Source organism: Podarcis tiliguerta, assembly GCF_965153285.1.
Source record: "Podarcis tiliguerta genome assembly, chromosome: 6".
NCBI lineage: Eukaryota > Metazoa > Chordata > Lepidosauria > Squamata > Lacertidae > Podarcis > Podarcis tiliguerta.
Genome location: NC_139539.1, coordinates 1,637,278 through 1,663,737, shown reverse-complemented (window position 1 = coordinate 1,663,737; position 26,460 = coordinate 1,637,278). Strand labels below are relative to the sequence as shown.

Sequence of the window (26,460 nt, the reverse complement as noted above, 5' to 3'; positions counted from 1 at the left end):
CTGCGGACAGGGAAAAATATATATATAATGATCCAAGAGAACCCACTTCCATCCCTTTCCCTCACACAGGCAAAAGTGAAAAAAACAAATGGTTATTTCTTTTAAGGGTTGCTCTCGACACATTGGCACGCTTTATAAAGTCCAGATACATACAAGAGATCCTCCCTCTAGGCACCCAGATTTCTTAATGTTTACTTAATGTTTAAATGTATTTATATATTGCTGCAATATCATCACAACCAATTTTATAAATGTATGTGAACATTTGTAGCGGTAATTTAAAAAGTAACCAATCAATCCTCCCATACAGGTAGAGGTGGGAATTGCTGGGATTGGGGAATCAAGTGGAACTGAGACACAAAGCTCTCCCCCCCCCACTTGTTCAGGATCTTCCATCGCGATGTAGGGCAAGTCGAGATGCCTGGGCAATCCAGCTACAAAGGGTGAAGCTGCTGAACAGGCCAGAGACCATCTTTGCTGTGCGTCTCACAAGACCTCCTGGCTCACAGTGCCCAGAGACTCTTGGGGTGGGGTCAAGATTTAATTTTGGAGGTGCTTACCTTTTGCTGCTATTGGTACTGATTTCTTGCATCTCTCTTGTAAGGCCTTAACATGACATATGGAGATTGTGTCTTTTTACTGAGCGCTTATTGAGACATTTTATTTACTGCTTATGATTACTTTCATTATATTTTTGTAATTGTGTACTTTTTTTCACATCGAGTGTGGTTTAATTATGGAAAGGCAGTTACAGGTGGGTAGCCGTGTTGGTCTGCCGTAGTCGAAACAAAATAAAAAAATTCCTTCCAGTAGCACCTTAGAGACCAACTAAGTCTGTTACTGGTGTGAGCTTTCATTTGCATGCACACTTCTTCAGGTACCTGCATGCACACGAAATCTCATACCAATAACAAATAGGTAAACTAAGGCCTGGGCACCAGATCCGGCCCAAACATCATGGATGGTACAGGAATCAGCGTGTTTTTACATGAGTAGAATGTGTGCTTTTATTTAAAATGCATTTCTGGGTCATTTGTGGGGCATAGGAATTCGTTAATATATTTTTTCCCTCCAAAATATAGTCCGCCCCCCCCCCCCAAGGTCTGAGGGACAGTGGACCGGCCCCCTGCTGAAAAGGTTTGCTGACCCCTGCACTAGACCCTTTCAGTGGCAGGGACTGGCATGAAGCAGAGCCGATCAAGGCACATACATTGCAGCTGCAAGGGAAAAAACACCCCACATTCAGTCCCAGAAACCACAGCTGTTTGGAAGTGCTGTGGGGGAAGCACTTTTTGCAACCCAGCACTGCATTTGTGATTAGAGACGCTCTTGGCCTACAGGGAAAACCGACCCGGTTCAGTTTACGGTGCCCCAAAAGGAGGTGTGCCAAGACTGGAGGTGCACATAGCGTTACAAAGCAAACCTGGCATTTGCCTTGGAACGAGAAAAAGAGGGGAAGGGTCCAGCTGGAGAGCAAAAGGTCTTGTGGGCAGGAGGAGGGGCGTAGCAGCAAAAATAGGAACCTGTTGGAAAGGTCAAGCAAGCAGCTCCTGCTGCCAGTTAAATGCCCCTCTTTCCCTGCCTGCACTTTACTTGGGCAAACAGAAGTCTGGAAATAAGCACTTAATGGAAGCAACATGTAATTCCGCCCTCACTCAGCTCCACTTAAGGGGCGAAAAAACATTCTGGCAGGAAAGATGCCCCGCTAAGCTCCGTTTCCTTGAGAAGGAACAGCTCTCGCACCCAGCTTGAAATTGCAAGTTGAAAGTTCTGAAATGGCTACAAGCGTTTGCTTTCGACTCTGCCTATCAAGGCAGCGTGCAATCTAAGGCTGCCGGTTCTTGTTTTTCTCCCTCCATTTTTTTTTTAATTAAAAAGCAATGAGACTGCAGCCGTAATGAGGGGCTAGGGGAGCACACCGTTTGGTTGGACGCAGAGTAATGTACCATAGAAGAGGGCTACATCACCAGAACAATTGCTAAATTAAAACTCCACTACAAAGCCAACTCCATTTCCTCCGAGCCTGCAATCGATGTCATTATCGGCAGTTACGATCTGCTTCGACCTCAACTGGGGAAGGCGGGGGGAGAAATCTCCTCTAATATGCAGTAACGGAGTCATTAGGATAAATTATGAAAGTGCCTCGAGTGTAATTATTAATGCTGCCAACCGACTGGCACCCGAACGCCACTGGATTCCTAGACAAAAACTATGATGCGCAGATCCCAAGGCGCACGGGAGGAGTCTCTCTACGACAACCTTCCCCGACCTGGTGCCCTCCAGATGTTTTGACCTACAACCACCATCAGACTCAGCATCATACAGCCGCGCCGGTTGGGAGTGATGTGGGCGGCAGTGATGGAAGTTGCAATCTGAAACTTCTGGATGGGACCAGGTCAAGGAAGTATCAAACGATCACCAACAGGGAGCCAAACCATGTCAAAGTAAAACAGCCATCAATACTGCAACAGGGAGATGAGTGATCAGGTCACCCAAACTGTCTCAAAGAACAAACCTTCCATATTCAAGGGCAATACACCTCTGAACGTTGGGGAGAAACAAGAGGGGAAAGATGCTATTTCTCTGTCTGGCCTCCCAAAAGCACCCAGCTGGTTGCTATGAGAGATCATTGGGGGGGGGGGGGGCAGACCTTGGGATCCTCCTTTTCATAGCCTCAAAAAGAGAAAGAAGAGCGCTTTCATCCTGACCATCAGGCTGAGGTTCTTCTGGAAACCCATTTAACAGATTGTTCCTCGCCCCCCGCAAGAAGTTCCATACATTTCTAATTACTAAACTTTTAAAGCACCCAGCATGCTATTAGAGACGGGCAATTTTGTGAGGGCCTGGGACATCCGCCCAATTTTTCAGCTGGGGAGCGGATCCCCAGGAAAGGGTTGTGCTCTCCTAGCCACAGCATCAACACAGAATATATCTATACATATTGTGGCATTTCAATGGCTCTTTAAAAAGCTCTTTGGAAGCCTCGCAAATGCTTCTCTGGCTGATCTGCTGCAGCTGCAACTTGCCGCAGGTGACCAGACAAGGGCCTGTTGACAGCAGCACTGGCTCCCCGAATCAGTTCTTTTCGGAGAAGTCCGTCATCCCTAGCTCCTTCCAGTGGAAGAGTGAATTGAGGAGCTTAGCTCTAGCGACTGGCAACTCTTCATCAGCCACTTGGTGTGATTGGAAATGGAGAATAAGAAGCCGGGGGGGGGGGGAGAGAAGGGGAGGGGGAGAAGAATCTGGAAATGAATTAATAAAGCCTGCTTAATAAAAGCAAAGTGCCTGCTTTGCATGGTGCAAAAGCAAAATAACCTTGTTACCGTGGAGCTCAGAAATCATTTGTTAAAAGAAATGTGAAATGAATCTTTGGAAGTGAAAGGGCTCCCTTTGTGCGTGGATCTCCGCCGGTTGAATATAGCTGGAAAGAGCCATCAAGAAGAACTACCTATTAGCTGTCAATTTAGAGAGACTTCAGGAAGCGAGCCTCAAATCTCCAGCGATATCTTTCCAACCTCTTAATCTTTTTTCTAACACCTGTGTTAAGCCAGCCTGCCTTCAATCCTGCTTTTCTCTAGTGCATCTCAAAAGCAATAAGCAGTGTCAGGTAGAGCAAGAGCTAAACACTTCCCCCACCCCCCAGCCTTTCGTTTTAGGAAATTAAGCTGCCTTGCAGAGGAAAATTCATGGGCATTTCTAAAGGGTACATTTCATACTAGCTAACAAGTGAGCACAGAGAAAAGAAATTGCATGCATACAGCTCTGTCTGCATGGAGAGACTAGGCTTCTCACCGCCATAAACTCCGAAGGGATGAACCTGCCCATTCTCCATAATGGGGGCAGGCTGGCGCAAAGAGAGTGGGCCAAAAGCCTCAAGGTGCCCCGGGGCCTGCAATGGCTCCCCACTGCCCCATAAGCACAATTCAAGATAATACAGTGGGGAGAGTATTTGATCCCCTGCTTAATTTGCCGATTTGCCCTCTGGCAAAGAAATGACCAGTCCATAATTTTAATGGTAGGTTTATTGTAGCTGCGAGAGACAGAATAACAACAGGAAAACACCCAGAAACCCAGAAGACAAAAGTCAGAGACTGATGTGACCTCACCTGCCCATGTACTAGTTGTACACTGGATGAAGCATTACAATGCCCTTTACGTGGGGCAGATTGGAAATGGCAGCTGGTCCAAGATGCAGCTCTGCCAGGATACTGGCCAGGGCATTTCGCAATGCAGGTTCTCCACTCTGACATACTGTGTTTACCGTGGCAACTATTCCACTGTCTTCCAGCAAGCACAGCAACCCCAAACTTTCCGACAAACCTTGGAGCTACAGAAGAAGGCGAGACGGTCACCTGAAAAAAGTGGTCCCTCATTACACCATCTTCCCATTTGTTCCGTTTTGGAAAGCAACGCAAGGAGGCATAACAAGGGAGCAAATGCAGGTGAGGAAGAAGCAAACTGCCCCCCCCCCCCCAGGCCACAGAGAAGCAGGAGCAGCCACCTTTGGTACACGCAGCACTGCTTGGAAGTTCTGCTTTGGCCATCTGGGCCATAATGGAGACAATAAGCAGACTGGCAGAGTTGGAGAGGAGCAGCACCAGAATTCCTGCAGATCAGACACTCCACATCAAAGTCTGTCAAGACAGCTTTTCCTGTTGCCTCCGGAGACATGAGAAAGCAGACAAGCATCCACTTTGCGGAATGTGAAACAGATTAAAGAACCAGGCGACTCTCAAGATTTCCCTGCCTGGCATTTTGCTGAAGGGGTGTGTGTGTGTATATATGTGCGTGTGTGCGCGTGCTCCATTCTTGTTTTATTTGCCAAGACAGCAAAAAGAGAGCTTTTGACAGCAGCCCTCTCAAGAAATGCCTTCAGCTGCAAGAGCCACCGGATCCTATTCCAGCACCGCTCATTTCCAGTGGCGGCAAAAACACACACTTGCAGGTGGCCCTTTTACAGGTTAGGAGGGTGAGCCTCAACTAAGCTGAACGTTTCTCATATTTGCTATATAACCCACAGACTAGAACCGTTCATGAAAGCCCACAGCTGATGGAACTGTTAAAAAAAATGTTGATGTTTAGGAAATGAGCTAGACCACTGCTGCCAGGATGAACACAGACAATAGGAAATTAAAATACAGAGCAGATCTATGGATTCCTGACATACTAAAGTAGGAACTGCAACAAAATATTGCGGCTAATAATCCTGCAGGACACTCCCGGCTGTAACTCTGTCAGGGTCTCGAGCTGGTTAGTTCACACCCATCCCCAGTCGTCCATTTTCATCTTCTAGCCAGCACTCAATGCTCTGTGGCTTCTGGAGACCACTGAGCATGCTCAGCCCTCCATGGGGTTTTTTATTTATGATTCCTATTAATTAAATGTATACAGTTACACACACACACACCCTTCATCCAAAGATCGCAAGGTGGCAAGTTTACAGTACAAAACACAAAATGCGTAACGTAACAACAACCCCCCTCCCACAGATACTTTTAAAAGGCTATAGATTGTTTCATTGGTCAAGGGTCTAGAAGAGGAATGTTTTTTCCTGGCACCTAACAATATGCAGTGAAGGCACCAGGCAAGCCTCCCTGGGAAGAGCATCCCACCAGTGGGGAGCCACTACAGACAAGGCCCGTCCTGATGTCACCGTCGTCCGGACCTCTCATGGAGGAAGAACACAAGGAAGGGCCCCAGATGAGGATCAAAGGGTTGCGGTAAATGGGGGGGGGGTCCTTGAATTACTGCAGTCCGTTAAGGTCAACCTTTTGTTCTTTATGGGGGTGCCTTTGTTTATATCTCTGTGTCAGGGAACTGCCATCGGAAGGACAGGAGGTGCAAAGGCTCACTGAGGTTGAGAGAGACGCAGCAGCTGAAGAGGGAACCAGTAGGGGGAGAGCAGGAACTTCAAGGGAAGGTGAGTCGGAGGGATGGCTCAGAGATGCTTCCAGCGAAAACAGCGGGGAGGTCTCAGGACTCCTATAGGGACACCCATTCCTCGCCGGAAACTGTCACGCCGAGAGTCCAGAAGACGTGTTTCCGTTAAGGAGTTTTTATGTTGGAAACGATTCCGAAAGCAACCACTTTCGGATTCTGCTAGCGATTGACGCAGCCATGCTGGAGGGGCTCCGTCACAGGCAGAGGTTTGAAAACTTGATCAATCTCTGAGGGACTTGCAGTTTACGCACAAGCAGCTCATCATCCCATCACAGCAATCCGAAAGTCACCGAAAGCTAGCTTGTGCAGGGAGAGGCATCATGAGCGACCCAGCCGGAACCGGAGGAGCAGGAGCAGCTGGAGGGGGTCCAAGCCTGGAGGAAAGGTACAGAGCGTTGGAGATCCAGCTTGCCTTGCAAACGGCGAGGCTTGAGGAGAGGAGGGCTCAGGATGCAGAAAAGGGGAAGGAGAAAACCACCCCGCTCGCCAGAAAGATGCCAGGATTGGTGCAGAAATTCGGGGGGGACCCCAGAAACTATCATGCCTTTAGAACAGAGATGCAATACGCTCTCAACCTGCAGTTTGATGACTTCCCCGACGAGGAATCGCGAGTGGCTTTTGTAATTGGCCATCTCGAATCAGGGGCGAAGGACTGGGTTAGACCCCTGATGGCAGCGAATAATGAGATCCTAAAGGACACGAGGAAGTTTTTTCGTGCCATGGACCTGATGTTCTCCAGTGACATTGAGCAGGGAGTGGTGCGAAGGCAGTTAATGGCTTGCAAACAGGGGAGCCGGTCTGTCCGTGAGTACTGGACTGAGTTTACTATGTTGATTCATAGATTGGGGTGGGACCTATCGGCGGAACCCATCCAGATGCTTTTCGAAGAGGGGCTTTCTTCGGCCCTTAAAGATGAACTTTCCCGGGCCCCCAGGGCGGAGTCTATGGACCAGCTGACCAAATCCGCGCTGGCCATAGGAGCGCGCCAGGAAGCGAGGGCTTTGGAAAGGCGGGAAGGGAAAGGAGAACGTTGGAGGGAGCTCCGCATTCCAGACATTCCAGAGCCGCCTTTCCCGCCGGCAGAGCCGATGGAAGTTGGAACAGCGCGGGCGCGCGCAGTTTCAAATCTCAGTGAAGGGCGGAAGAAGGAGGGAAAGAGCGCCAAGAAATGTTATCTCTGCCAACAGCCAGGACACTTTGCCAGAGTCTGTCCACAAAGAAAGGAATGGCAAGGGATGGCAGGAGCTGTTGGGGGAGAAGAGGAGGAAAGCAAGGAGCAAGTAAAAGCCAACGCCTGGCTGCCACCGTCGGGGCACAGCAGCCAGGCCAAAGAGCAGTGAAAGTGCCCACGCCAGAACCTCCCAGACCTGCTTTAGTGATAGAGGTGTTGCTAGAGCTGCCAAACGGACACCCACTACAGATCAAGGCGCTTTTGGATTCAGGCAGCTCCTGTAATTTCATGAGTAAGGAGTTTGCAGCTGAGCACCAGATACACACCATCCCTTTAAGTAACCCCTTGCAGGTGACCACGATTGACGGCAGAGAGCTGTTGGGAGGAGAAGTGAACCAACAGACAGTCCCGATGATAATGAGGGTGGCAAGGCACACCGAAAGGATAGCGTTTAATGTGGCCACCTTGGGAGGAGCTCCCATCATTTTGGGGATGAGCTGGCTGGCACTACACGATCCTCTAGTGGGCTGGCATCAGAGGGTGGTCTCCTTTGGGTCAGCGCATTGCCTAGAACACTGCAAGCAGGGGAAGGTTCCAGGAGGAGCCAGAGTCACCCTAGCCGGGATGGAAGTAATGAATAAAGGGAAGGTGCCTCCGCAATACGCAGATCTGAGCAACGTATTCAGCGAAAGGGAAGCAGACAAACTGCCGCCGCATAGACCCTTTGACTGTCAAATCAACCTACTCCCTGGGGCCCAACTCCCAGTGGGCAAGCTGTACGCCATGTCAGACAGGGAGATGCAGGAGTTGAGGGAGTTCATTGACAAAAACCTGAAGCGAGGTTTCATCAGAGAGTCCCGAGCGGTGGGGGGCAGCCCAGTGTTTTTTGTGGACAAAAAGAACACAGATAAGCCGAGACTTGTAGTGGACTTCAGGGCCCTAAATGCCGTGTCGGAACCCCTGGCTTTTCCTATGCCCCGAATTGATGACATTCTGACCAGGGTGAGGAAGGGGAAGATTTTTACAAAACTGGACCTGCGGGGGGCATACAATCTGATACGCATAAGGAAGGGGGATGAATGGAAGACCACCATGTTCACCCCTTTGGGAGCATTTGAATACCTCGTTATGCCCTTCGGTCTACAAGCAGGCTCGGCGTGCTTTCAAAGTTTTATGAACCACGTCTTGGGACCTTTGCTCTACAAGAATTGTGTGGCCTTTTTAGATGACGTGTTGGTGTATTCGGAAGATGAAGAGCAGCATGTGAGGGACTTGCGAGAAGTGTTGGGCCGGCTGCAAGCCAATCAGCTGTGGGTGAAACTGGAGAAGTGCCAGTTTCATACCAAGGAGGTGGAATTCCTGGGGTACCGCTTGTCAGACAAGGGATTGGCCATGGATCCAGGCAAGGTCCAAGCGGTACTGGAATGGAAGACACCGAAGACCAAGAAGGATGTGCAAAGATTCCTGGGGTTTGGGAACTTTTATCGGAAGTTCATCAAGAACTTTGCACACTTGACGGCGCCCATCACCGACTGCCTCAGCAGCAAGAAGAAATTTGTTTGGACGGCGGAGGCGGAGCGAGCATTTGAAGAATTGAAAAGGGCTTTCGCCTCGGAAGAACAACTTCTGCATGTGGACTTACGGAAACCCATGAGAGTGGAAACAGACGCGTCCGACCGGGCGGTAGGGGCGGTACTTCTTCAACCGGGAAGGAATACGTCGGAGTGGAGACCGTGTGCCTTCTTCTCGAGGAAGCTGAATAAGTCCGAGCGGAACTACACGGTGTATGACAGGGAACTACTCGCCATTCACGAAGCGTTCCGGAGGTGGAGACATTTATTGATTGGGGCACAACACAAGATGCAAGTGTGCACCGACCACAAGAATTTGGAGTATTGGAGAACAGCTCGAGTACTCAACCAACGACAAGTGAGATGGGCACAGGAATTCTCCAAATTCCACTTTGAAATTTGTTATGTGCCAGGCCCAGAAAACGTCAGGGCGGACGCTCTCACGCAAACCAGAGTATTTGGAGGGGGAGGGGGCAATCGAAGAAAGACATGTCATCCCTGAGGACCGCTGGGTGTGTGGGGCGGCGCTGGTGGGGCGACGAGAACTGGTAGAGGAAACGGAAAATGATGAGTATGCCCAGGATAAGCTCAGAGGTCTCAGGGGAGAGGGTGAGAGCCCCGAAGGTTTTGAGGAAAGAAATGGGGCATTGTATTACAAAGGGGCACTGTATATACCAGAAGGTGAACTGAGGGGAAGAGTACTCAAGCAGTTGCACGATAGCCCCACGGCGGGACATTTTGGGCAACACAAGACCATGTGGATGGTTACCAGGGAATTTTGGTGGCCCAAGGTGAGGGAAGATGTAAAGGAGTATGTAAGAGGGTGTGACCAATGTCAGAGAGCCAAGGGGGAAAGAAGGGCGCCGGCAGGGTTATTAGAACCATTACCCACACCAGAACGGCCTTGGGAAGCGGTATCAATAGATTTTATGACGGATCTGCCGAAATCCAAGGGGAAAACAGCCATCATGGTAGTAGTAGACCTGTTAACTAAGATGTGCCACTTTGTAGCATGCTCACATGCAGTCACAGCGGAAGAAACAGCGAAGTTGTTTGTAGAACACATCTTTAGGCTGCACGGCGCCCCCTTGAGGGTGATCTCAGACCGCGGCAAACAATTTACTTCCAGGTTCTGGAGGAAGCTCATGAGATTGCTGCACGTGGAAGTCAATTTTTCGACTGCCCGGCACCCTGAAACCAACGGGCAGGCGGAAAGAGCAAATGGCATCCTCCAACAATATCTGAGGTGTTATGTCAATGACAAGAGAGAACGATTGGGTCGAAAAGTTGGCGCTGGCAGAATTTGCCTACAATAATGCGGAGAATGTGTCCACAGGGATGAGCCCCTTTTTGGCTAATTACGGGTGTCACCCCAGGGCATTTCCAGGGGAGGGAGGCGAGAGATGGAGCGTCCCAGCGGCCGAACATTTTGTAGAAGAGATGGAAGCGATCCATCATCAGCTCCAGCTCAACTTAGAAAGGGCCAAGGCACAATATAAGAAGCAGGCAGACAAGAACAGAAGGGAAGGTGAAACCATAAGGGTGGGGGATCAGGTGTGGCTGTCAACCCAAGGGTTGCCGTTCAAAGGGGGTTGTAAAAAATTAAGACCCAAGAGATTGGGACCCTTTGAGGTCATTCAGCAGGTCAACCCAGTGGCTTTCAAACTCCGGTTACCCAGCCACATGAAATTGCACCCAGTGTTCCACAGGTCGTTACTGTCACCGTACGGGGGGGACGTGAAGGGGAGCACACCAGGGGACCAGCCTTGGAAGAAAGGGAAAGCAGCAACCATGTAGCGGAAATCCTCGATTCCAGGTGGAAGGGAAATCAGGTGGAGTATTTGGTGGCGTGGGAAGGGGAACCGGAGTCAGAAAACACCTGGGTGACTGCAGGGGAGGTCAATGACGAGGTTTTAACAGAAACGTTCCACCAACGATTCCCGAGGAAACCACAGCCGGTAGCAAGGTTTAGGAGGGAGTATTTCGGCACCACCGACGAGGAAGAGGAACTGGAAGGATTCGCGGAGTCGGAGTTGGAAGAGGGAATGGACTCCGATGACGAGGAGTACCGAGAGACCAGGGACAGCAACAAGTGGAGGAAAGTGTTCGAAACTTCGGACGATGAGGAAGGTTCTTTCAGGGGTTTTACCTCCTCACAACCCATAGGGGAGGAGACGGGAGGGGGTGAAGGGGGCCCTGGAGGGGAGGTGGATGTCAGGGAACTGCCATCGGAAGGACAGGAGGTGCAAAGGCTCACTGAGGTTGAGAGAGACGCAGCAGCTGAAGAGGGAACCAGTAGGGGGAGAGCAGGAACTTCAAGGGAAGGTGAGTCGGAGGGATGGCTCAGAGACGCTTCCAGCGAAAACAGCGGGGAGGTCTCAGGACCTCCTATAGGGACACCCATTCCTCGCCGGAAACTGTCACGCCGAGAGTCCAGAAGACGTGTTTCCGTTAAGGAGCTTTTATGTTGGAAACGATTCCGAAAGCAACCACTTTCGGATTCTGCTAGCGATTGACGCAGCCATGCTGGAGGGGCTCCGTCACAGGCAGAGGTTTGAAAACTTGATCAAACTCTGAGGGACTTGCAGTTTACGCACAAGCAGCTCATCATCCCATCACACTCTGCATCCCCTGGGGTTCACCCTACCATTCTGAAATCTCCCTATTTTTTCCTGTGGTTCCACTGGGCCTCCAAGTCCATCAACACACGAACACAGAGTCTGCTATTCGAGGGAATGAAAACTGAATAAAAAATCAGTTCTGGCATGTTTTAGAACTCTGTAACTTCAGGCAAAGTGGCTGAGCTCTCCACTACCCAGGCCCCTCTCCTCATCTCCTGGGTGGCTCTTTGAGGAGTGAGCCGGGGCAGAAGTCTCCCAAGGAATCCCACTAGAAAATGGCCTCTCAACTGTGGGGAACACGGGAAGGCTGTGAGGGAAGGGGCTTGAAAGAAGGCTGCGTCTTGTCAAACTGGCTGCCCCTGGCATCTAGTGGGCTCGCTACAGGCAGATTTATAGCCTGTTGCCTACCAGAGCAATCTCAAACGCTTTTGCACCAGCGCCAGCGCCAGCAGGAAGAGCCCACGATCCATCCTCGTCTTGCCTTTCTCAGCTGTCCTCAAGCATCACGCAGGCATTCTGTTCCGAGGCCCAAAAGTGGCAACTGGGAATTGACTGACTGCAGCAGCACAAATCAGCTTTTGGCAATCGTGACAATTGCTTTCCCCTCTGCTCTCCCGAGATGGATTGGAAGAGGAACCCTTGGAAATTGCTGGACTTGGCTGCGACCCCTTAATTACCCGAAGTAATCAGAAACCAGACACATGGGGTATGGGCACAGCCTTTCTGGGCAAAACAGCAGCAATATTTAATCATCGGTTTAGGCCATCTGCAACTGTTTTGCTGCGCTGTGTAAAAGTTTATGGGTTCCCGAGCTCTTTGCTAACCGACAGGTGCTGCACTCAGTGCAATTGTTGCAGGGGGGGCCCTCCTTCCCTCCCTCCCCTGACCAAATGTTTGGTGCCGAATTAAGAGGCACGGTGCCCAGCGTCGCCCAAACCAAACCTGGCACGAAGGCAGAGCCACTATTTGATGGAGCACAGCACAGATTAAATGTTTAGAGAAGAGAAATCCAGGACAATCAAAATGGGAAAGCAATTAGTCGAGCTGGCTCAGAAAAGGGGGGAGCCGTGTACCTAAGGACCTCGGCAACACAATCGCGAAGGGCCAAGGGAGCCGTCCAAATGGCACTTCTGCACAACCACCAATCCATTTCCGTGTCGGGACCAAAAGCCTTGCCTGGAGCAAACACATTACACCTGGAAGCAAACTCTCCAAGCCTCTGCACCAGAATTAACTGGCCTCAGACTGGGAACACAATAATACAAAGCTGGCTTCCGTTTAATCGGGCTGCTGGCAATGTCAGCAAAACCACGCAGGGCTCCTCCCCTGACCCACACCTGGTGCCAAAGAATAGCTCACCGCCAGCTACTGACAGCGGTGCAGACACAGCATTCTGTCCTCCGGTCCAGAGGGTGCAAACAAATCACCATCTTCTCCCTTGGCTCCGTGGAATAAAGATCATAAGCACACTCAACGCAGCCCAACATTGCCTCAAGCGCGGAAAAGCAGAGGAAACAAGGGCATGCACGCCGTTAACTGCCACTTTAAGATAATGTGTTCAACAATTGCCTCAACACAGATAGCCCAGAGTCTTTGTTCTCAAAGAACTATTTCAATGGCATCAGAGGAGGAATGAATGCAAGGCCGAAGGAAGTCCATGGAGGCGGTGCTGAGGCATCCCGCTTGGAGGCCTGGGCTCAAGCTGATCTACGGGACTCAGCCCTCCAGGGGGCCTGGCCATCCAAATGCAAGACAAGCGGCGGCAGCATCCGAAGGGCATGCACACATAAAAACCCTGCTTTCTATTGCACCCCACTTCAAAAACATGTGTTCCACTAAATAAGTAAATAATCGTGGATCTTACAAGAAGGGGAAGAATCCAAACCCTAGACCAGTCATCCTCAAACTTTTTTCTCTGGGCCACACTTTCAGAACAAAAACGTGCTTGCGCCACACCGAATTTTTTACTGGTAAGAAATGCACTGGAAAACGCAACTAGGATTGTCCTTGGTATCACTTGAGGCTCTTGCTCTCGTTTTGAAAGGGCGCCTATCTATATTTTGCAATATAATAATGATGATAATATTTTAATACTACAGTGGTACCTCTGCTTGCGAACGGAATCCGTTCCAGACGCCTGTTCGCCACATGAGCAGAACTCAACCCGTGTCTGCACATGTTGCGATTCACCTCTTCTGCGCATGCGCATGCTATCATTTTGCGCATCTGCACATGCACGAGCGGCGAAACCTGGAAGTAACCCTTTCCGGTACTTCCGGGTCGCCGCAGGACGCAACCCGAAAACGCTCAACCTGAAGCAAACGTAACATGAGGTATGACCGCATACTGTACTATACTACACTGAGCTGTGCAAATGTTTATTTGATTGTCCTTGCATCTTCCTGCCACGCTTGCCATCCTCTGCTGCCACACCTTTTGCGAACCTCTGCCTTAGATCGTCTTCCTTCAGGGATGTTTTCACATCTCCCTGTAATCATCAAATATATTGGGAGTCTGTTAGGAAGAAGGTGGCCGCAAGCCTCCCTGCTCACAGACTCAGCCTCCGTAATCCCCACAGGTCATGCGTGGCACCAGCACCAAGTGGGAATGAACAGGATGCATCCCCAGAAGGGATATCACCAGACAACAGGCAAGTAAACCAAGCCTCACACAACTCCCCGGGGGATGAATGAATGACAGCGTTCTGATGTGATGGGGCCATTTCATTGAAAGCGGCAGGCGGGTCACCCAAGCGCAGCGCAGGCCAACGCCTGAGGGGGTCTGAGAAGCAGAAGGGAGAGGGAAAACGGGCAGAGGCTGACTCCTAAGTAATACCCAGACTATGCCTTGAAAACAGGCAAACAAATAAGGAAATGAATGTTTATTTTCCCCAACCTTGCTTGCAGAAGCCTCATCTCACTGGGAAATGTGAAGCTTGGGTGGGGGGAAAGAAGGGGGGGGGGAATGTTGCAGGGATTTGAAATATGCCTGAATAGATGCCGGCCCCCCTTTCCTTTCACTGCGGGAGCCTTTCATTTCTAAAACCGGGAAGAAAAAATATGAGCAAAATCAATCTTCTTTTCCAGACGAGCTGTTGAAACAAGCGGAGCTCGATGAAATACAGCACAGCATTACATTTTCTAATGTCTTCTGTGCCACATGCAAATTGCATCAAAAATACTTAGAATTAAATAAGAGGGTAATAAATAATAACGAAACCCATGAAAACTGGAGAAACAACGACAGGAGAAAAATGAATGTTTTCACTTGGGATTAGAAGCAAGATGAAGAATTTGTACAATGTGTGGAATGTGCAGGAGTCAGGTTGGGGGCGCGGAGACGGTGGGGAGAGGGAATTATATCAGGAACCTGTGAAGATCCAAGCACTGCGCAGAGGGAGAAGGGATTGTGGCAAAGATCAGCCAGAGAAAGGCAATTCAGAAATGTTTCCAGGAAATCCCAAGTATACTCAGAAGTGAAGCTGACAGGAATTGAGAAGTGTCCTTGCAGTTCCTAGAGGGAAACCCTAAGGCATGGGTAGGCAAACTAAGGCCCGGGGGCCGGATCCGGCCCAATCGTCTTCTAAATCCAGCCTGTGGGCGGTCTGGGAATCAGCGTGTTTTTACATGAGTAGAATGTGTCCTTTTATTTAAAATGCATCTCCGGGTTATTTGTGGGGCATAGGAATTCATTCATTCCCCCCCCCCTTCAAAATATAGTTTGGCCCCCCACAAGGTCTGAGGGACAGTGGACCGGCCCCCTGCTGAAAAAGTTTGCTGACCCCTGCCCTAAAGCATCCTTTGCCTACCTGGCGCCACCCAGATGTTTTGAACTAACACTCCCATCGGTCCCAGCCAGTGTGGCCACATGATGCTGGAGCTGGTGGGAGCTGCAGGCCAGAACATCAGGAAGGTGCAAGGGTTTTTCGGCTGAGGTAGTTGGGCATGTTTAGCCTGGAGAGAAGACTGAGAGGTGGCAGGATATATCCATCTTCAAATATCTCAAGGGCTTTTGCATGAAAGATAGAGCAAGTTTGTTTTCTCCTGCTTTGGAGGGTAGGGCTCGAACCATGGGATTCAAGTTGTATAAGAAAGGAAACTGGACTAAACATTAGGAAGAATTTTATGATAGTTAAGAGCTGTTAGACCAGCCTTTCTCAACCTTGGGTCCCCAGATGTTTTTGGCCTACAACTCCCATCATCCCTAGCTAGCAAGGGCAGAGCTCAGGAATGATGGGAGTCGTAGTCCAACAACATCTGGGGACCCAAGGTTGAGAAACACTGTATTAGACAGTGGAATGGACTCCCTTAGGAGGTGGTGGACTCTACTTCATTGAAGGTTTTTAAAGAGAGGCCATGTAATCTTTAGCTGCGATTCCTGCCTTGCAGGGGGTTGGACTAGACAATCCTTTGGGGTCTCCTCCAACTGTACAACTCTATGATTCTGACGCAAAGAAGGTATCGCCCCAGCAAGCCTATGCAAAAGGAACCACACAGGGTGAGCGCTTCCCATTATACTCTAAAAGCAGCAGACTCGCACCCATCTACTCCCAGCCGCTGCCACTGCTGTGAAGAAGATAAAGCATCTTCACGAGTGTGATTGCAGCCGATGCAACAGCAAGGTTACCAACAGAAGCTGCTCCCAAGACATCCCCAACTGCTAGACTCTGAGGAAATCAATCTAGCTGAACCTCCCTTAAATGAGAATGTCCCTCTGTAATGACTCTGGCTAATGCTTTAACTGCTTTTTGGCTTCCCACTGAATTGTCAGATGAAGAATAAGCTTGTTGGAGCATGAAACTCCGGGCCCTGCGCAAATAAATGGATCAGAACACTGTTATAAAAACATCAGTCAAATTTAGCGAGTCTGCATTCGGCTGCCCTTGCAGGGTTATTCTGGCAAGGGGAGGGAAAATCAACAATTGGCCACAGCTTCCTAGAAAACCATCCCTGAGCACTCGAAGAGGTTGCCAAGGATGCCAGCCAGCAAAAAAAATTCACACCATGGGGCAGTTGCTGGCCTGCTGCCCGTCAATGGAGCCATTTCCCCAAAAGGCTCTTAAAAATGCTTTTCACATTTTTGTGGGTATCAAAATGATAAGCACTGCTTCTATTTGCACACTCTTAATGCCATCAGCTCCAGAGTTGGAAAGGCTGCAGCAGAAGGCAGAGTACGGATTGCCACAGAAGAAAGGGCGTCATTAAGACCCTATCGATTAACGGGAACAGAAAGCACCACCCCACTGCCACATTTCTAGAGGATATCACATGCACAGCCAACCTTTCTGATAACTGTTTTCACATTTCAAACACCCATGCAGACAGCTTGGAAATAAATTCCATTTGCCACATGAAGAGAGCTCAGTGAAATGTGCTCAAGATACAGATTTGAGTTTCACAAATGCCTCGTCAAGGGTGGTAGTGAAGTGACGCACGGAGGATATCATTATAAAGGCATGGCTATAATGCAAAGGGGTTGTGGATTCGTTCTGGAGGTCCGTTCTTAACCTGAAACTGTTCTTAACCCGAGGTACCACTTTAGCTTTTGAATTATGGTGCTGGAGGAGACTCTTGAGAGTCCCATGGACTGCAAGAAGATCAAACGCATCCATTCTTAAGGAAATCAGCCCTGAGTGCTCACTGGAAGGACAGATCCTGAAGCTGAGGCTCCAAGACTTTGGCCATCTCATGAGAAGAGAAGACTCCCTGGAAAAGACCCTGATGTTGGGAAAGATGGAGGGCACAAGGAGAAGGGGACGACAGAGGACAAGATGGTTGGACAGTGTTCTCAAAGCTACCAACATGAGTTTGACCAAACTGCGGGAGGCAGTGGAAGACAGGAGTGCCTGGCGTGCTCTGGTCCAGGGGGTCACGAAGAGTCGGACACAACTAAACGACTAAACAACCACAACCACAACAACAACACTTTAGCTAATGGGGCCTCCCGCTGCCGCCGCACAATTTCTGTTCTCATCCTGAAGCAAAGTTCTTCACCTGAGGTACTTTTTCTGGGTTAGCAGAGTCTGTAACCTGAAGCATCTGTAACCCGAGGTACCACTGTATAGCAGTGCGGTATTTTTAGAACTGGGAAAGGAAGGGAAGAATTATATGAACTTAACTTGTTTGACCTCATAAATGTTATTCCCATTTCAGACTGGACACTGAGATGATCGGATTGCTCGGGGCTACACAACAGGGGGGCAGCAAATTTCAGCAAAACAGCATGTGATCCAAGAGTCGCAAGACAGAGTCCCTTGCAACTCCAGGCGCCCCAAGAGCTATTCCTCAGCATCCTCTGCAGAACTGGAAGGAATCCAAAGGTACAACGACTGGGATCAGAGTCATTTTCTGGGCACCTCCAAAAGAACTTCTCCTCAGGGGCTGCTCGGGCCGGCAGAGCAGAAATGATAGGCCCCCTGGGTACTGTAGCAAAGAGATTTTTTAGAAGGGGGGCTGGAGACAACTTAAGATTCAGTAACAAAGCTTCCTCTTTCCCAGCACAAGCAGCTGCTCCCCACAGCCTGAATGTGTTGGGCCCAGTACAATAAAGAGGGCAGACAGCTGCTCTGGATTTAATTGCTCTGTTAGAAGAGATTAGATGGATTTCATTCTTTTATATAAGTTGCCTTGGGACTCCTGAATCAACTCAGCTGCCTTGGTTGTGGGTGGGGGGACCACTTTGTAGCGGTTCTAATTGCTTCTGGATGAAAGTGGTGCTTGTGGGGGATGTTCCAATATGGAATTCTACAGCGGCTGATCATACTCCCCATGCCACTTAACATCTATATGAAACGGCTAAGTGGGGTCACCTGAATATTTGTTTTGCAATGTCATCAATATGCTGATGACATGCAGTACTATTTCTGCTTTGTACCACCACAGGTCTGGCAAGAGCCGATAAACTGGAGCTCAATCCACGCCAGACTGAGGCACTGTTGGTGGGTGGATAGGAGCCAACCTGTTCTGGATAGGGCTGCGCTCCTTGGATCCCAAGAAAGACAAAATGCTGCAGGCTCAGCTGTTCAATTCCAATCTGTTTCCTCCGAGGATGTGGATAGGCTGCTGGGACGAGTGAAACCAACCACCTGTCTCCTTGATCCTTGCCCATCCTGGCTTATAAAGAGAAGGGCTGGGTAATGGGCTTCACGGGGTGGTGAATGCTTCTCTCTGTGAGGGAGCCACTTCGTAAAAAGAAAAAATCTCTAAACCCAGCCAATATGGCCAACTATCACCCAGTCTCAAATCTTCCATTCTTGGGCAAGGTGCTTGACCAAGTGGTTGCTGAACAACTCCAGGCATGCCTGGAAGAAGCGGACCATTTGGATCCCTTCCAGTCGGGATTCAGGCCTCTTCATGGGACTGAAACTGCCTTGGTTGTGCTGGTTGATGATCTCCAGCGGGCTAGGGACAAAGGTGAGCGTTTCGTAGTTCTTCTGGATCTCTCAGCGGCTTTTGACACCATTGACCATAACATCCTTCTGAACCATCTAGAGGGGCTAGGAGCTGGGGGCACTGTTATACAGTGGTTCCGCTCCTTCCTTCTGGGCCGGTTCAGAAAGTGGTGGTGGAGGATGAGTGTTCAAACCCCTGGGCTCCCACTTGTGGGGTGCCTCAGGGTTCTGTCCTCTCCCCCATGCTTTTCAACATCTACATGCAGCCGCTGAGAGAGATCATAAGGGGTTTGGGCTGGGTGTTCATCAGTTGGAAGCCGCCCAGAGTGGCTGGGGAAACCCAGCCAGATGGACGGGGTATAAATAATAAATTATTATTATTATGATGTTCCCAAATATTATGGCCTTGCAACAGCACAAGGATAGGGAACCTCTGGCCCTCCAGGTGTATCTGCTTCACAGCAGGGGATTTGCAGGTGGTCCTTGTGAGAAGAGGAAGGGAGAGTCCCGAAAACTCACCTAGTAAGGACCCAGGACTAGAAGCTTGGAAAGGAAGAGGCCAGGGGGGTGGGGGGAGTAGGTGAGGAAGGAACAACTTTTTTTTTAATGAAAGGGGCGAGACGGAGCATCAAATTGGTTCTCAAAATCACCTATTTTTGTTACATGGAAACTGGAAAAGCAAATGAGGTGCAACTTTAATTTAACCCACTTCAAATACCTTCATTCTTGAGAAATTATTCAACTGTTAAATAGAAGCAAAGCTGCATCTCCTCTTAGCTTTCCATGGATAGAATTGCATCTCCAAGCATGACTAGAAACTGTCACGGAGCTATTTATTTCAAATGCACCTCCCAGGTCTGCCTCCTACAGTTTTCCTGCTATCGGTACAACCTTCTCTCTTTTGCATGTTCTGCTTCATTTGAGCACTGAGTTTCAACAGGGGAACCTGAGGCCTTCCATATGGGTGCTGGACCCCCCCCCCCAACTCCCACCAGCCCCAGCCAGCCTGGGAATGCTGGGAACCACACACCAGCACAGGTCTCCCATCACTGCTGCTCCATGGCACCTTAAGTGATTGATATTTATGAGGTGGGCATTAGAATGAATGCAAAAGGCTACGTGTCTACCACCAGACAAAGGCCACACTTTCTACCACCCGCATTTCAAGAACATGAAAGTGACAAAGTGAAAGAATGGCATCACCATTCTCAGCTACAGCAGCCCTAATGGCTTCCTCCCCCCCCCCCAACTGATAAAAATCTTAATACCGTAACTATTAAAAATCAAACAACAAACTCAAAAATAGAATTTTCAAGAAATAGAGAAATCACTTCTGAAAGTAGCTTAGCTTGGTGCAAGATATGAATTCAAGCACACACCTGTGTGATGGTGAAGCCACTCTCTGGAAAGGGGGCAGAGCCAAGCACCTGCAATCAGCACATGTACAATCCAGGTGCAAGAGAGACACCTGGCTGCTCCCCAAGAGAGACTTTGTTTCTCCAGCCATCTCCAGCCACCCATGGATCCCTTTCTCCAGTTACTTGTCTTTCCCCGTTTTCTTCCCCAAAGCTGGAAGTGGAACCCAAAGAGGCCACACAAGGCTTCCTCACAGAACACAAGCCCTGAAGGTGGATCAGGCGAAGGCAGGCTATTTAGTGCAGCAGCAGTGTGGCTAATCAGAAGCCACTCGAGAAACCCGCAAGTATCACATGGAGGCAACAGCTTCTCAGCAAATGGTATTCAATGGATGGAGGGCATCATTGGTTCTAGTATTATGGTGAGACAGGAAGAAAAAACTGGCATCTACCCGAGGCCTTATGTGAGTCCTTCCTAGTCCTGATGACACCTGTGATCCTTTCAACGTGGAGATGCTGAGCCCTGAACCTAGGAACTTCTACACACAAAGGTGGTGCTTCTATCCACCAAGCCACAGGTTATTTCTCTTTCTCCAATGTTTATTACTTCTTAAGAGACTTATACAGTCATACCTCGGGTTCAATATGCTCAGGTTCAATATGCGCATGTGCGGAAGCGGCAAAACGCGACACGCGCAGACGTGTCGTCGCGTCTTATGTTCCATTCAGGATGTGAACGGGGCTCTGGAATGGATCCCGTTCGCATCCAGAGGTACCACTGTATACTGCTTTACACTGTAAAATTACCCAACTGGTACAAGAATAAAACAGCACAATAAAATTGCTTCAAACTACATGCAGAGACAAAACTGTGAGCAGAGGACAATTAAGTGAACATTTTAAAACCACTTTGAGTTTGTTTTTTTTACAATCAAGCGGTGTATAAATTTTATGAAATAAACACCAATGGCCAGTAAATGCTTATGGGAATAAAAAGGTTTTATATATTTAATAACAAAATATTATTATTCTATAGCAATCTAATGATTGCTGAATGTTACTTTATTTGATGCAAGTTGCTTATTTTAAAGATGCTTCATTATCACATTTTTGTATTACATTAGGCTGTTATGGTGGTGCTGTGGTCTAAACCACTGAGCCTAGGGCTTGCCGATCAGAAGGTTGGTGGTTCAAGAACGGGGTGAGCTCCCGTTGCTTGGTTTCAGATCCTGCCAACCTAGCAGTTCGAAAGCACATCAAAGTGCAAGTAGATAAATAGGTACCACTGAGGTGGGAAGGTAAACGGTGTTTCTGTGTGCTGCTCTGGTTCGCCAGAAGCGGCTTAAGTCATGCTGGCCACATGACCCGGAAAAACTGTCTGTGGACAAACGCCGGCTCCCTTGGCCAGTAAAGCGAGATGAGCGCAGCAACCCCAAAGTCGTCCGCGACTGGACTTAACAATCAGGGGTCCCTTTACCTAGGTTGTTATAAGGTGTGCATTCTTTGTTTCTTCGGCTTGTAAACCCCCTTGGGTATTGTAAGATAGAAAGATGGTATACAAATTACAGGTAGGTAGCTATGTTAGTCTGCTGTAGTTGAAACAAAATTTTAAAAAATTTAATCGTGAAGCTGAGGCTCCAATACTTTGGCCGCCTCATGAGAAGAGAAGACTCCCTGGGAAAGACCCTGATGTTGGGAAAGATGGAGGGTACAAGGAGAAGGGGACGACAGAGGACGAGATGGTGTTATCGAAGCTACCAGCATGAGTTTGACCAAACTGCGGGAGGCAGTGGAAGACAGGAGTGCCTGGCGTGCTCTGGTCCAGGGGGTCACAAAGAGGCAGACACGACTAAATGACTAAACAACAACAAGCTATGTTGGTCTGCCGTAGTTGAAACAAAATTAAAAAAAAATATTAAAATTCCTTCCAGTAGCACCTTAAAGGTAAAGGGACCCCTAAGTATTAGGTCCAGTCGCCAACGACTCTGGGGTTGCGGCGCTCATCTCGCTTTATTGGCCGAGGGAGCCGGTGTACAGCTTCCAGGTCATGTGGCCAGCATAACTAAGCTGCTTCTGGCGAACCAGAGCAGCACATGGAAACGCCATTTACCTTCCCGCCAGAGCGGTACCTATTTATCTACTTGCACTTTGACGTGCTTTCAAACTGCTAGGCTGGCAGGAGCAGGGACCAAGCAACGGGAGCTCACCCCGTCGCGGGGATTTGAACTGCTGACCTTCTGATCGGCAAGTCCTAGGCTCTGTGGTTTAACCCACAGCGCCACCCACGTCCAGTAGCACCTTAGAGACCAACTAAGTTTGTTCTAGGGACGCAGGTGGCGCTGTGGGTAAAACCTCAGCGCCTAGGACTTGCCGATCACATGGTCGGCGGTTCAAATCCCCGCGACGGGGTGAGCTCCCGTCATTCGGTCCCAGCTCCTGCCCACCTAGCAGTTCGAAAGCACCCCCGGGTGCAAGTAGATAAATAGGTACCGCTTACTAGCGGGAAGGTAAACGGCGTTCCGTGTGCTGCGCTGGCTCACCAGATGCAGCTTGTCACGCTGGCCACGTGACCCGGAAGTGTCTCCGGACAGCGCTGGCCCCCGGCCTCTAGAGTGAGATGAGCGCACAACCCTAGAATCTGGCAAGACTGGCCCGTACGGGCAGGGGTACCTTTACCTTTTAAGTTTGTTCTTGGTATGAGCATACACACTTCTTCAGATACACTGAGACAAAAGTCACCAGACCTTTATACAGTGGTACCTCGGGTTAAGTACTTAATTTGTTCCGGAGGTCCGTTCTTAACCTGAAACTGTTCTCAACCTGAAGCACCACTTTAGCTAATGGGGCCTCCTGCTGCTGCTGTGCCACCGCCGGAGCACGATTTCTGTTCTCATCCTGAAGCAAAGTTCTTAACCCGAGGTACTATTTCTGGATTAGTGGAGTCTGTAACCTGAAGTGTATTTAACCCGAGGTTTCACTGTATATAGTGAGAGGGTGGGGAGGGGTGTTACTCAGAAGCGGGGTGGGAATGGGTGACTGGCTGATAGGTGTGGTAAACCTGTTGACGACTGTTAATGACTGCAATTGGTCTTATAGGAAAAAGCAAGGGGTGAGATGGCTAAAAATAGCTTTATCATGTATAATGAGATAAGAATCCAATGTCTCTATTCAGACCAGGTCTCTCCATAGTTTTAAGTCTGACAATGAGTTGCAATTCAGCAGCTTCTCTTATAGAATCATAGAATCATAGAGTTGGAAGAGACCACGAGGGCCATCGAGTCCAACCCCCTGCCAAGCAGGAAACACCATCAGAGCACTCCTGACATATGGTTGTCAAGCCTCTGCTTAAAGACCTCCAAAGAAGGAGACTCCACCACACTCCTTGGCAGCAAATTCCACTGTCAAACAGCTCTTACTGTCAGGAAGTTCTTCCTAATGTTTAGGTGGAATCTTCTTTCTTGTAGTTTGGATCCATTGCTCCGTGTCCGCTTCTCTGGAGCAGCAGAAAACAACCTTTCTCCCTCCTCTATGTGACATCCTTTTATATATTTGAACATGGCTATCATATCACCCCTTAACCTCCTCTTCTCCAGGCTAAACATGCTCTCTTTCCAGTCTATTTCTGAAGTATCTGAAGAAGTGTGCATGCACACAAAAGCTCATACCCAGAACAAACTTCGCTGGTCTCTAAGGTGCTACTGGAAGATATACAAATTAAAAGTGATGGTGATGATGATGATGATGATGATGACTTCCATGTCGTGAGCCGCCCTGTGCGGGCGAAAGGCGGTCTTAGATGCACACATTTAACAAGGGAGAGCAACCATGGGGGGGGGGAGGCAGGGCTCCCCCCGGGCCCCTCCCCCACCCCGAAACAACAACAAACAACAAGACATGATGCAGGCCCCCCTCCCCCCGCCGGTAACCATGGCGACACCTCAGGCGCCCCCTCGCCCCGGTGGGGGAGGTGGTGGGAATCCCTCCCCGGCTCGCCCACCTCCCCGCCCATGCTGACCTGGTAGCTGAGCAGCTCCCCGACGTCCATGCCGGCGGCGCCCCTTCCCCGCCGCGAACCGGCGCTTCTCTCGCCGCCTTCTTCTTCCGGACTGTCGCAAAAGGCCGCGAAGCTGCCGCAAAGCGCCCGGAAAGGGCGGGGGAGGGAGACGAGGTGCCGCCGCCGCCGTAAAGCGTGGGCGCCGCACGTGGAGGCGTCGCTCGGCCGAAGGAGGAGCTGCGGCGGCGGCGGCTATTGCGTCTAGCGCCCCTGGCGGCCGGGCTGGGAATCGGCGCGCTTGCTCGCGGCATTCCTTTCCCCCGCCCTCCTTTCGAGGGAGGCAGTGTTGCGCAGCGGTTAGAGCGGCGGCTCCCAAGCTTTTTTCCGACCCCATCATTATGATTATGATTATTTTCTTATCCTGCATCTTGTTTAGGTGGTTTTGTTGGATGGAGGGGAGGCTGCTGCCGCTGATGATTTTAATCTTTTCTATCATTGTTTTAGATCTTCTTATGATCTATATGGAAATCTGTTGTGTGCCTGTAGGTGTTTTATTTATTCTTTACGGCTATTTCTGTTATGTGCGTAATTATGCGTGTTTTTTCCTGTTGTAAGCTGCCTACAGCGTGGTTTTTAACTATGGAAGGGCAGCATCCGAATAAAATGATGGCTGCATGCATTAAATTTGTTGGCTGCTTGTCACCCAAAGGGGAGAAACAAAAACAGAAGGAGATGAAGGGGAAAGGGGGGGTCATATGATGCATTAATATTTCATAACACTTATGAAAAAATAAAAACCACACACCCGCTTTATAAATAATAAAGCTACACATTAAAATTCAGCAAAGATAGGGTGGGGGTGATGCCTCCCTTGATAGGTGGGGGGGGGGCTTCTGTATATGCAGATGTTGTGTCTAGATTCATATCAGAGCACACTTTGCATGTAGAAAATCCCAGGTGTAGAAGTTCCATCCAGAGAGGAATGGCTGGTGAAGATGATGGATTATGCCAAAATGGCGAAACTGACTGGGAAAATCGGAAACCAGGAAGAGAAGAACTTTAAGAAGGAATGAGGGAATCTATGATGTATTTAAGAGAAATACATTATATTTCTCCATCTTTCCCAACATCAGGGTCTTTTCCAGGGAGTCTTCTCTTCTCCGGAAGTGGCCAAAGTCTTGGAGCCTCAGCTTCAGGATCTGTCCTTCCGGTGAGCACTCAGGGCTGATTTCCTTCAGAATGGAGAGGTTGGATCTTCTTGCAGTCCATGGGACTCTCAAGAGTCTCCTCCAGCACCAGAATTCAAAAGCATCAATTCTTCGGCGATCAGCCTTCTTTATGGTCCAGCTCTCATTTCCATACATCACTACTGGGAAAACCGGAGCTTTAAGTATACAGACCTTTGTCGGCAAGGTGATGTCTCAGCTTTTTAAGATGCTGTCTAGGTTTGTCATTGCTCCAACATGGCTATCTACCTGAATTTTCAAAAAAAAAAAGGTGTCGTTGTAGTGATTTCCACCATTTTAACTACATGCTTTAGGGATGCAGGTGGCGCTGTGGGTTAAACCACAGAGCCTAGGACTTGCCAATCAGAAGGTCGGCGGTTCGAATCCCCGAGACAGGGTGAGCTCCTGTTGCTCGGTCCCTGCTCCTGCCAACCTAGCAGTTTGAAAGCACATCAAAGTGCAATTAGATAAATAGGTACCGCTCCGGTGAGAAGGTAAACGGCGTTTCCATGCGCTGCTCTGGTTCACCAGAAGCGGCTTAGTTCTGATGGCCACATGACCTGGAAGCTGTACGCCGGCTCCCTCGGCCAATAAAGCGAGATGAGCGCCGCAACCCGAGAGTCGGCCACGACTGGACCTAATGGTCAGGAGTCCCTTTACCTTTACCTAACTACATGCTGCGTGAAGAAAGTCGTTGTTTTATCCAACCTGACTCTTCCCACATTCAGCTTCACTGAATGTCCACAAGTTCTAATGCTATGAGGGAGAAAAACTTTTTCTTATCCACTTTCTCCAGATTTGCAAATAAACCCCACTACTATTTCTTGCAAAAGTGTTCTATGTGTTCTCTGCTGGAAAATTATTCTGCAGACCGCTACCCTGAGAACCCCCTCATTGCTCAAGGAAAGTGGAGGAAAACTCCTCCGTTAAACCAAAGATGTGATCCATGGATTTCATTTGCAGGAGATCTGATGTAGTGAAAAGCAAAAACTGCCAGCACAAATTGGAAAGGAAAGCTAATTGCACGGAATCTTGCAAAACATTGTGTAGTATGTCTTTTTCTCCCACCCCCTTTAGGAAAACAAACAAACAAACAAACTCCCGTATCATTAACAGCAGAGAACGCACAGTTATCTCTGTGGGAGTTTTCTTGAAAGGCCTGAAATTAAAAACATATATAATTTTTTGACAG

At 49.3% G+C, this 26,460-nt stretch overlaps 1 protein-coding gene across 1 annotated transcript in view; it reads right to left on the bottom strand.

Moving 5' to 3' along the window:
- CTNNBL1 (catenin beta like 1) overlaps window positions 1-24,207 on the bottom strand; it is a 96,379-nt gene extending 72,172 nt beyond the window's left edge. Inside the window, exon 1 of the mRNA XM_083447438.1 lies at window positions 24,064-24,207. Within this exon, the coding sequence (XP_083303564.1) occupies window positions 24,064-24,093 (30 nt within the window). The 5' untranslated portion in view covers window positions 24,094-24,207. The remainder of the gene's footprint in view (window positions 1-24,063) is intronic.
- Window positions 24,208-26,460: the final 2,253 nt, after the last annotated feature.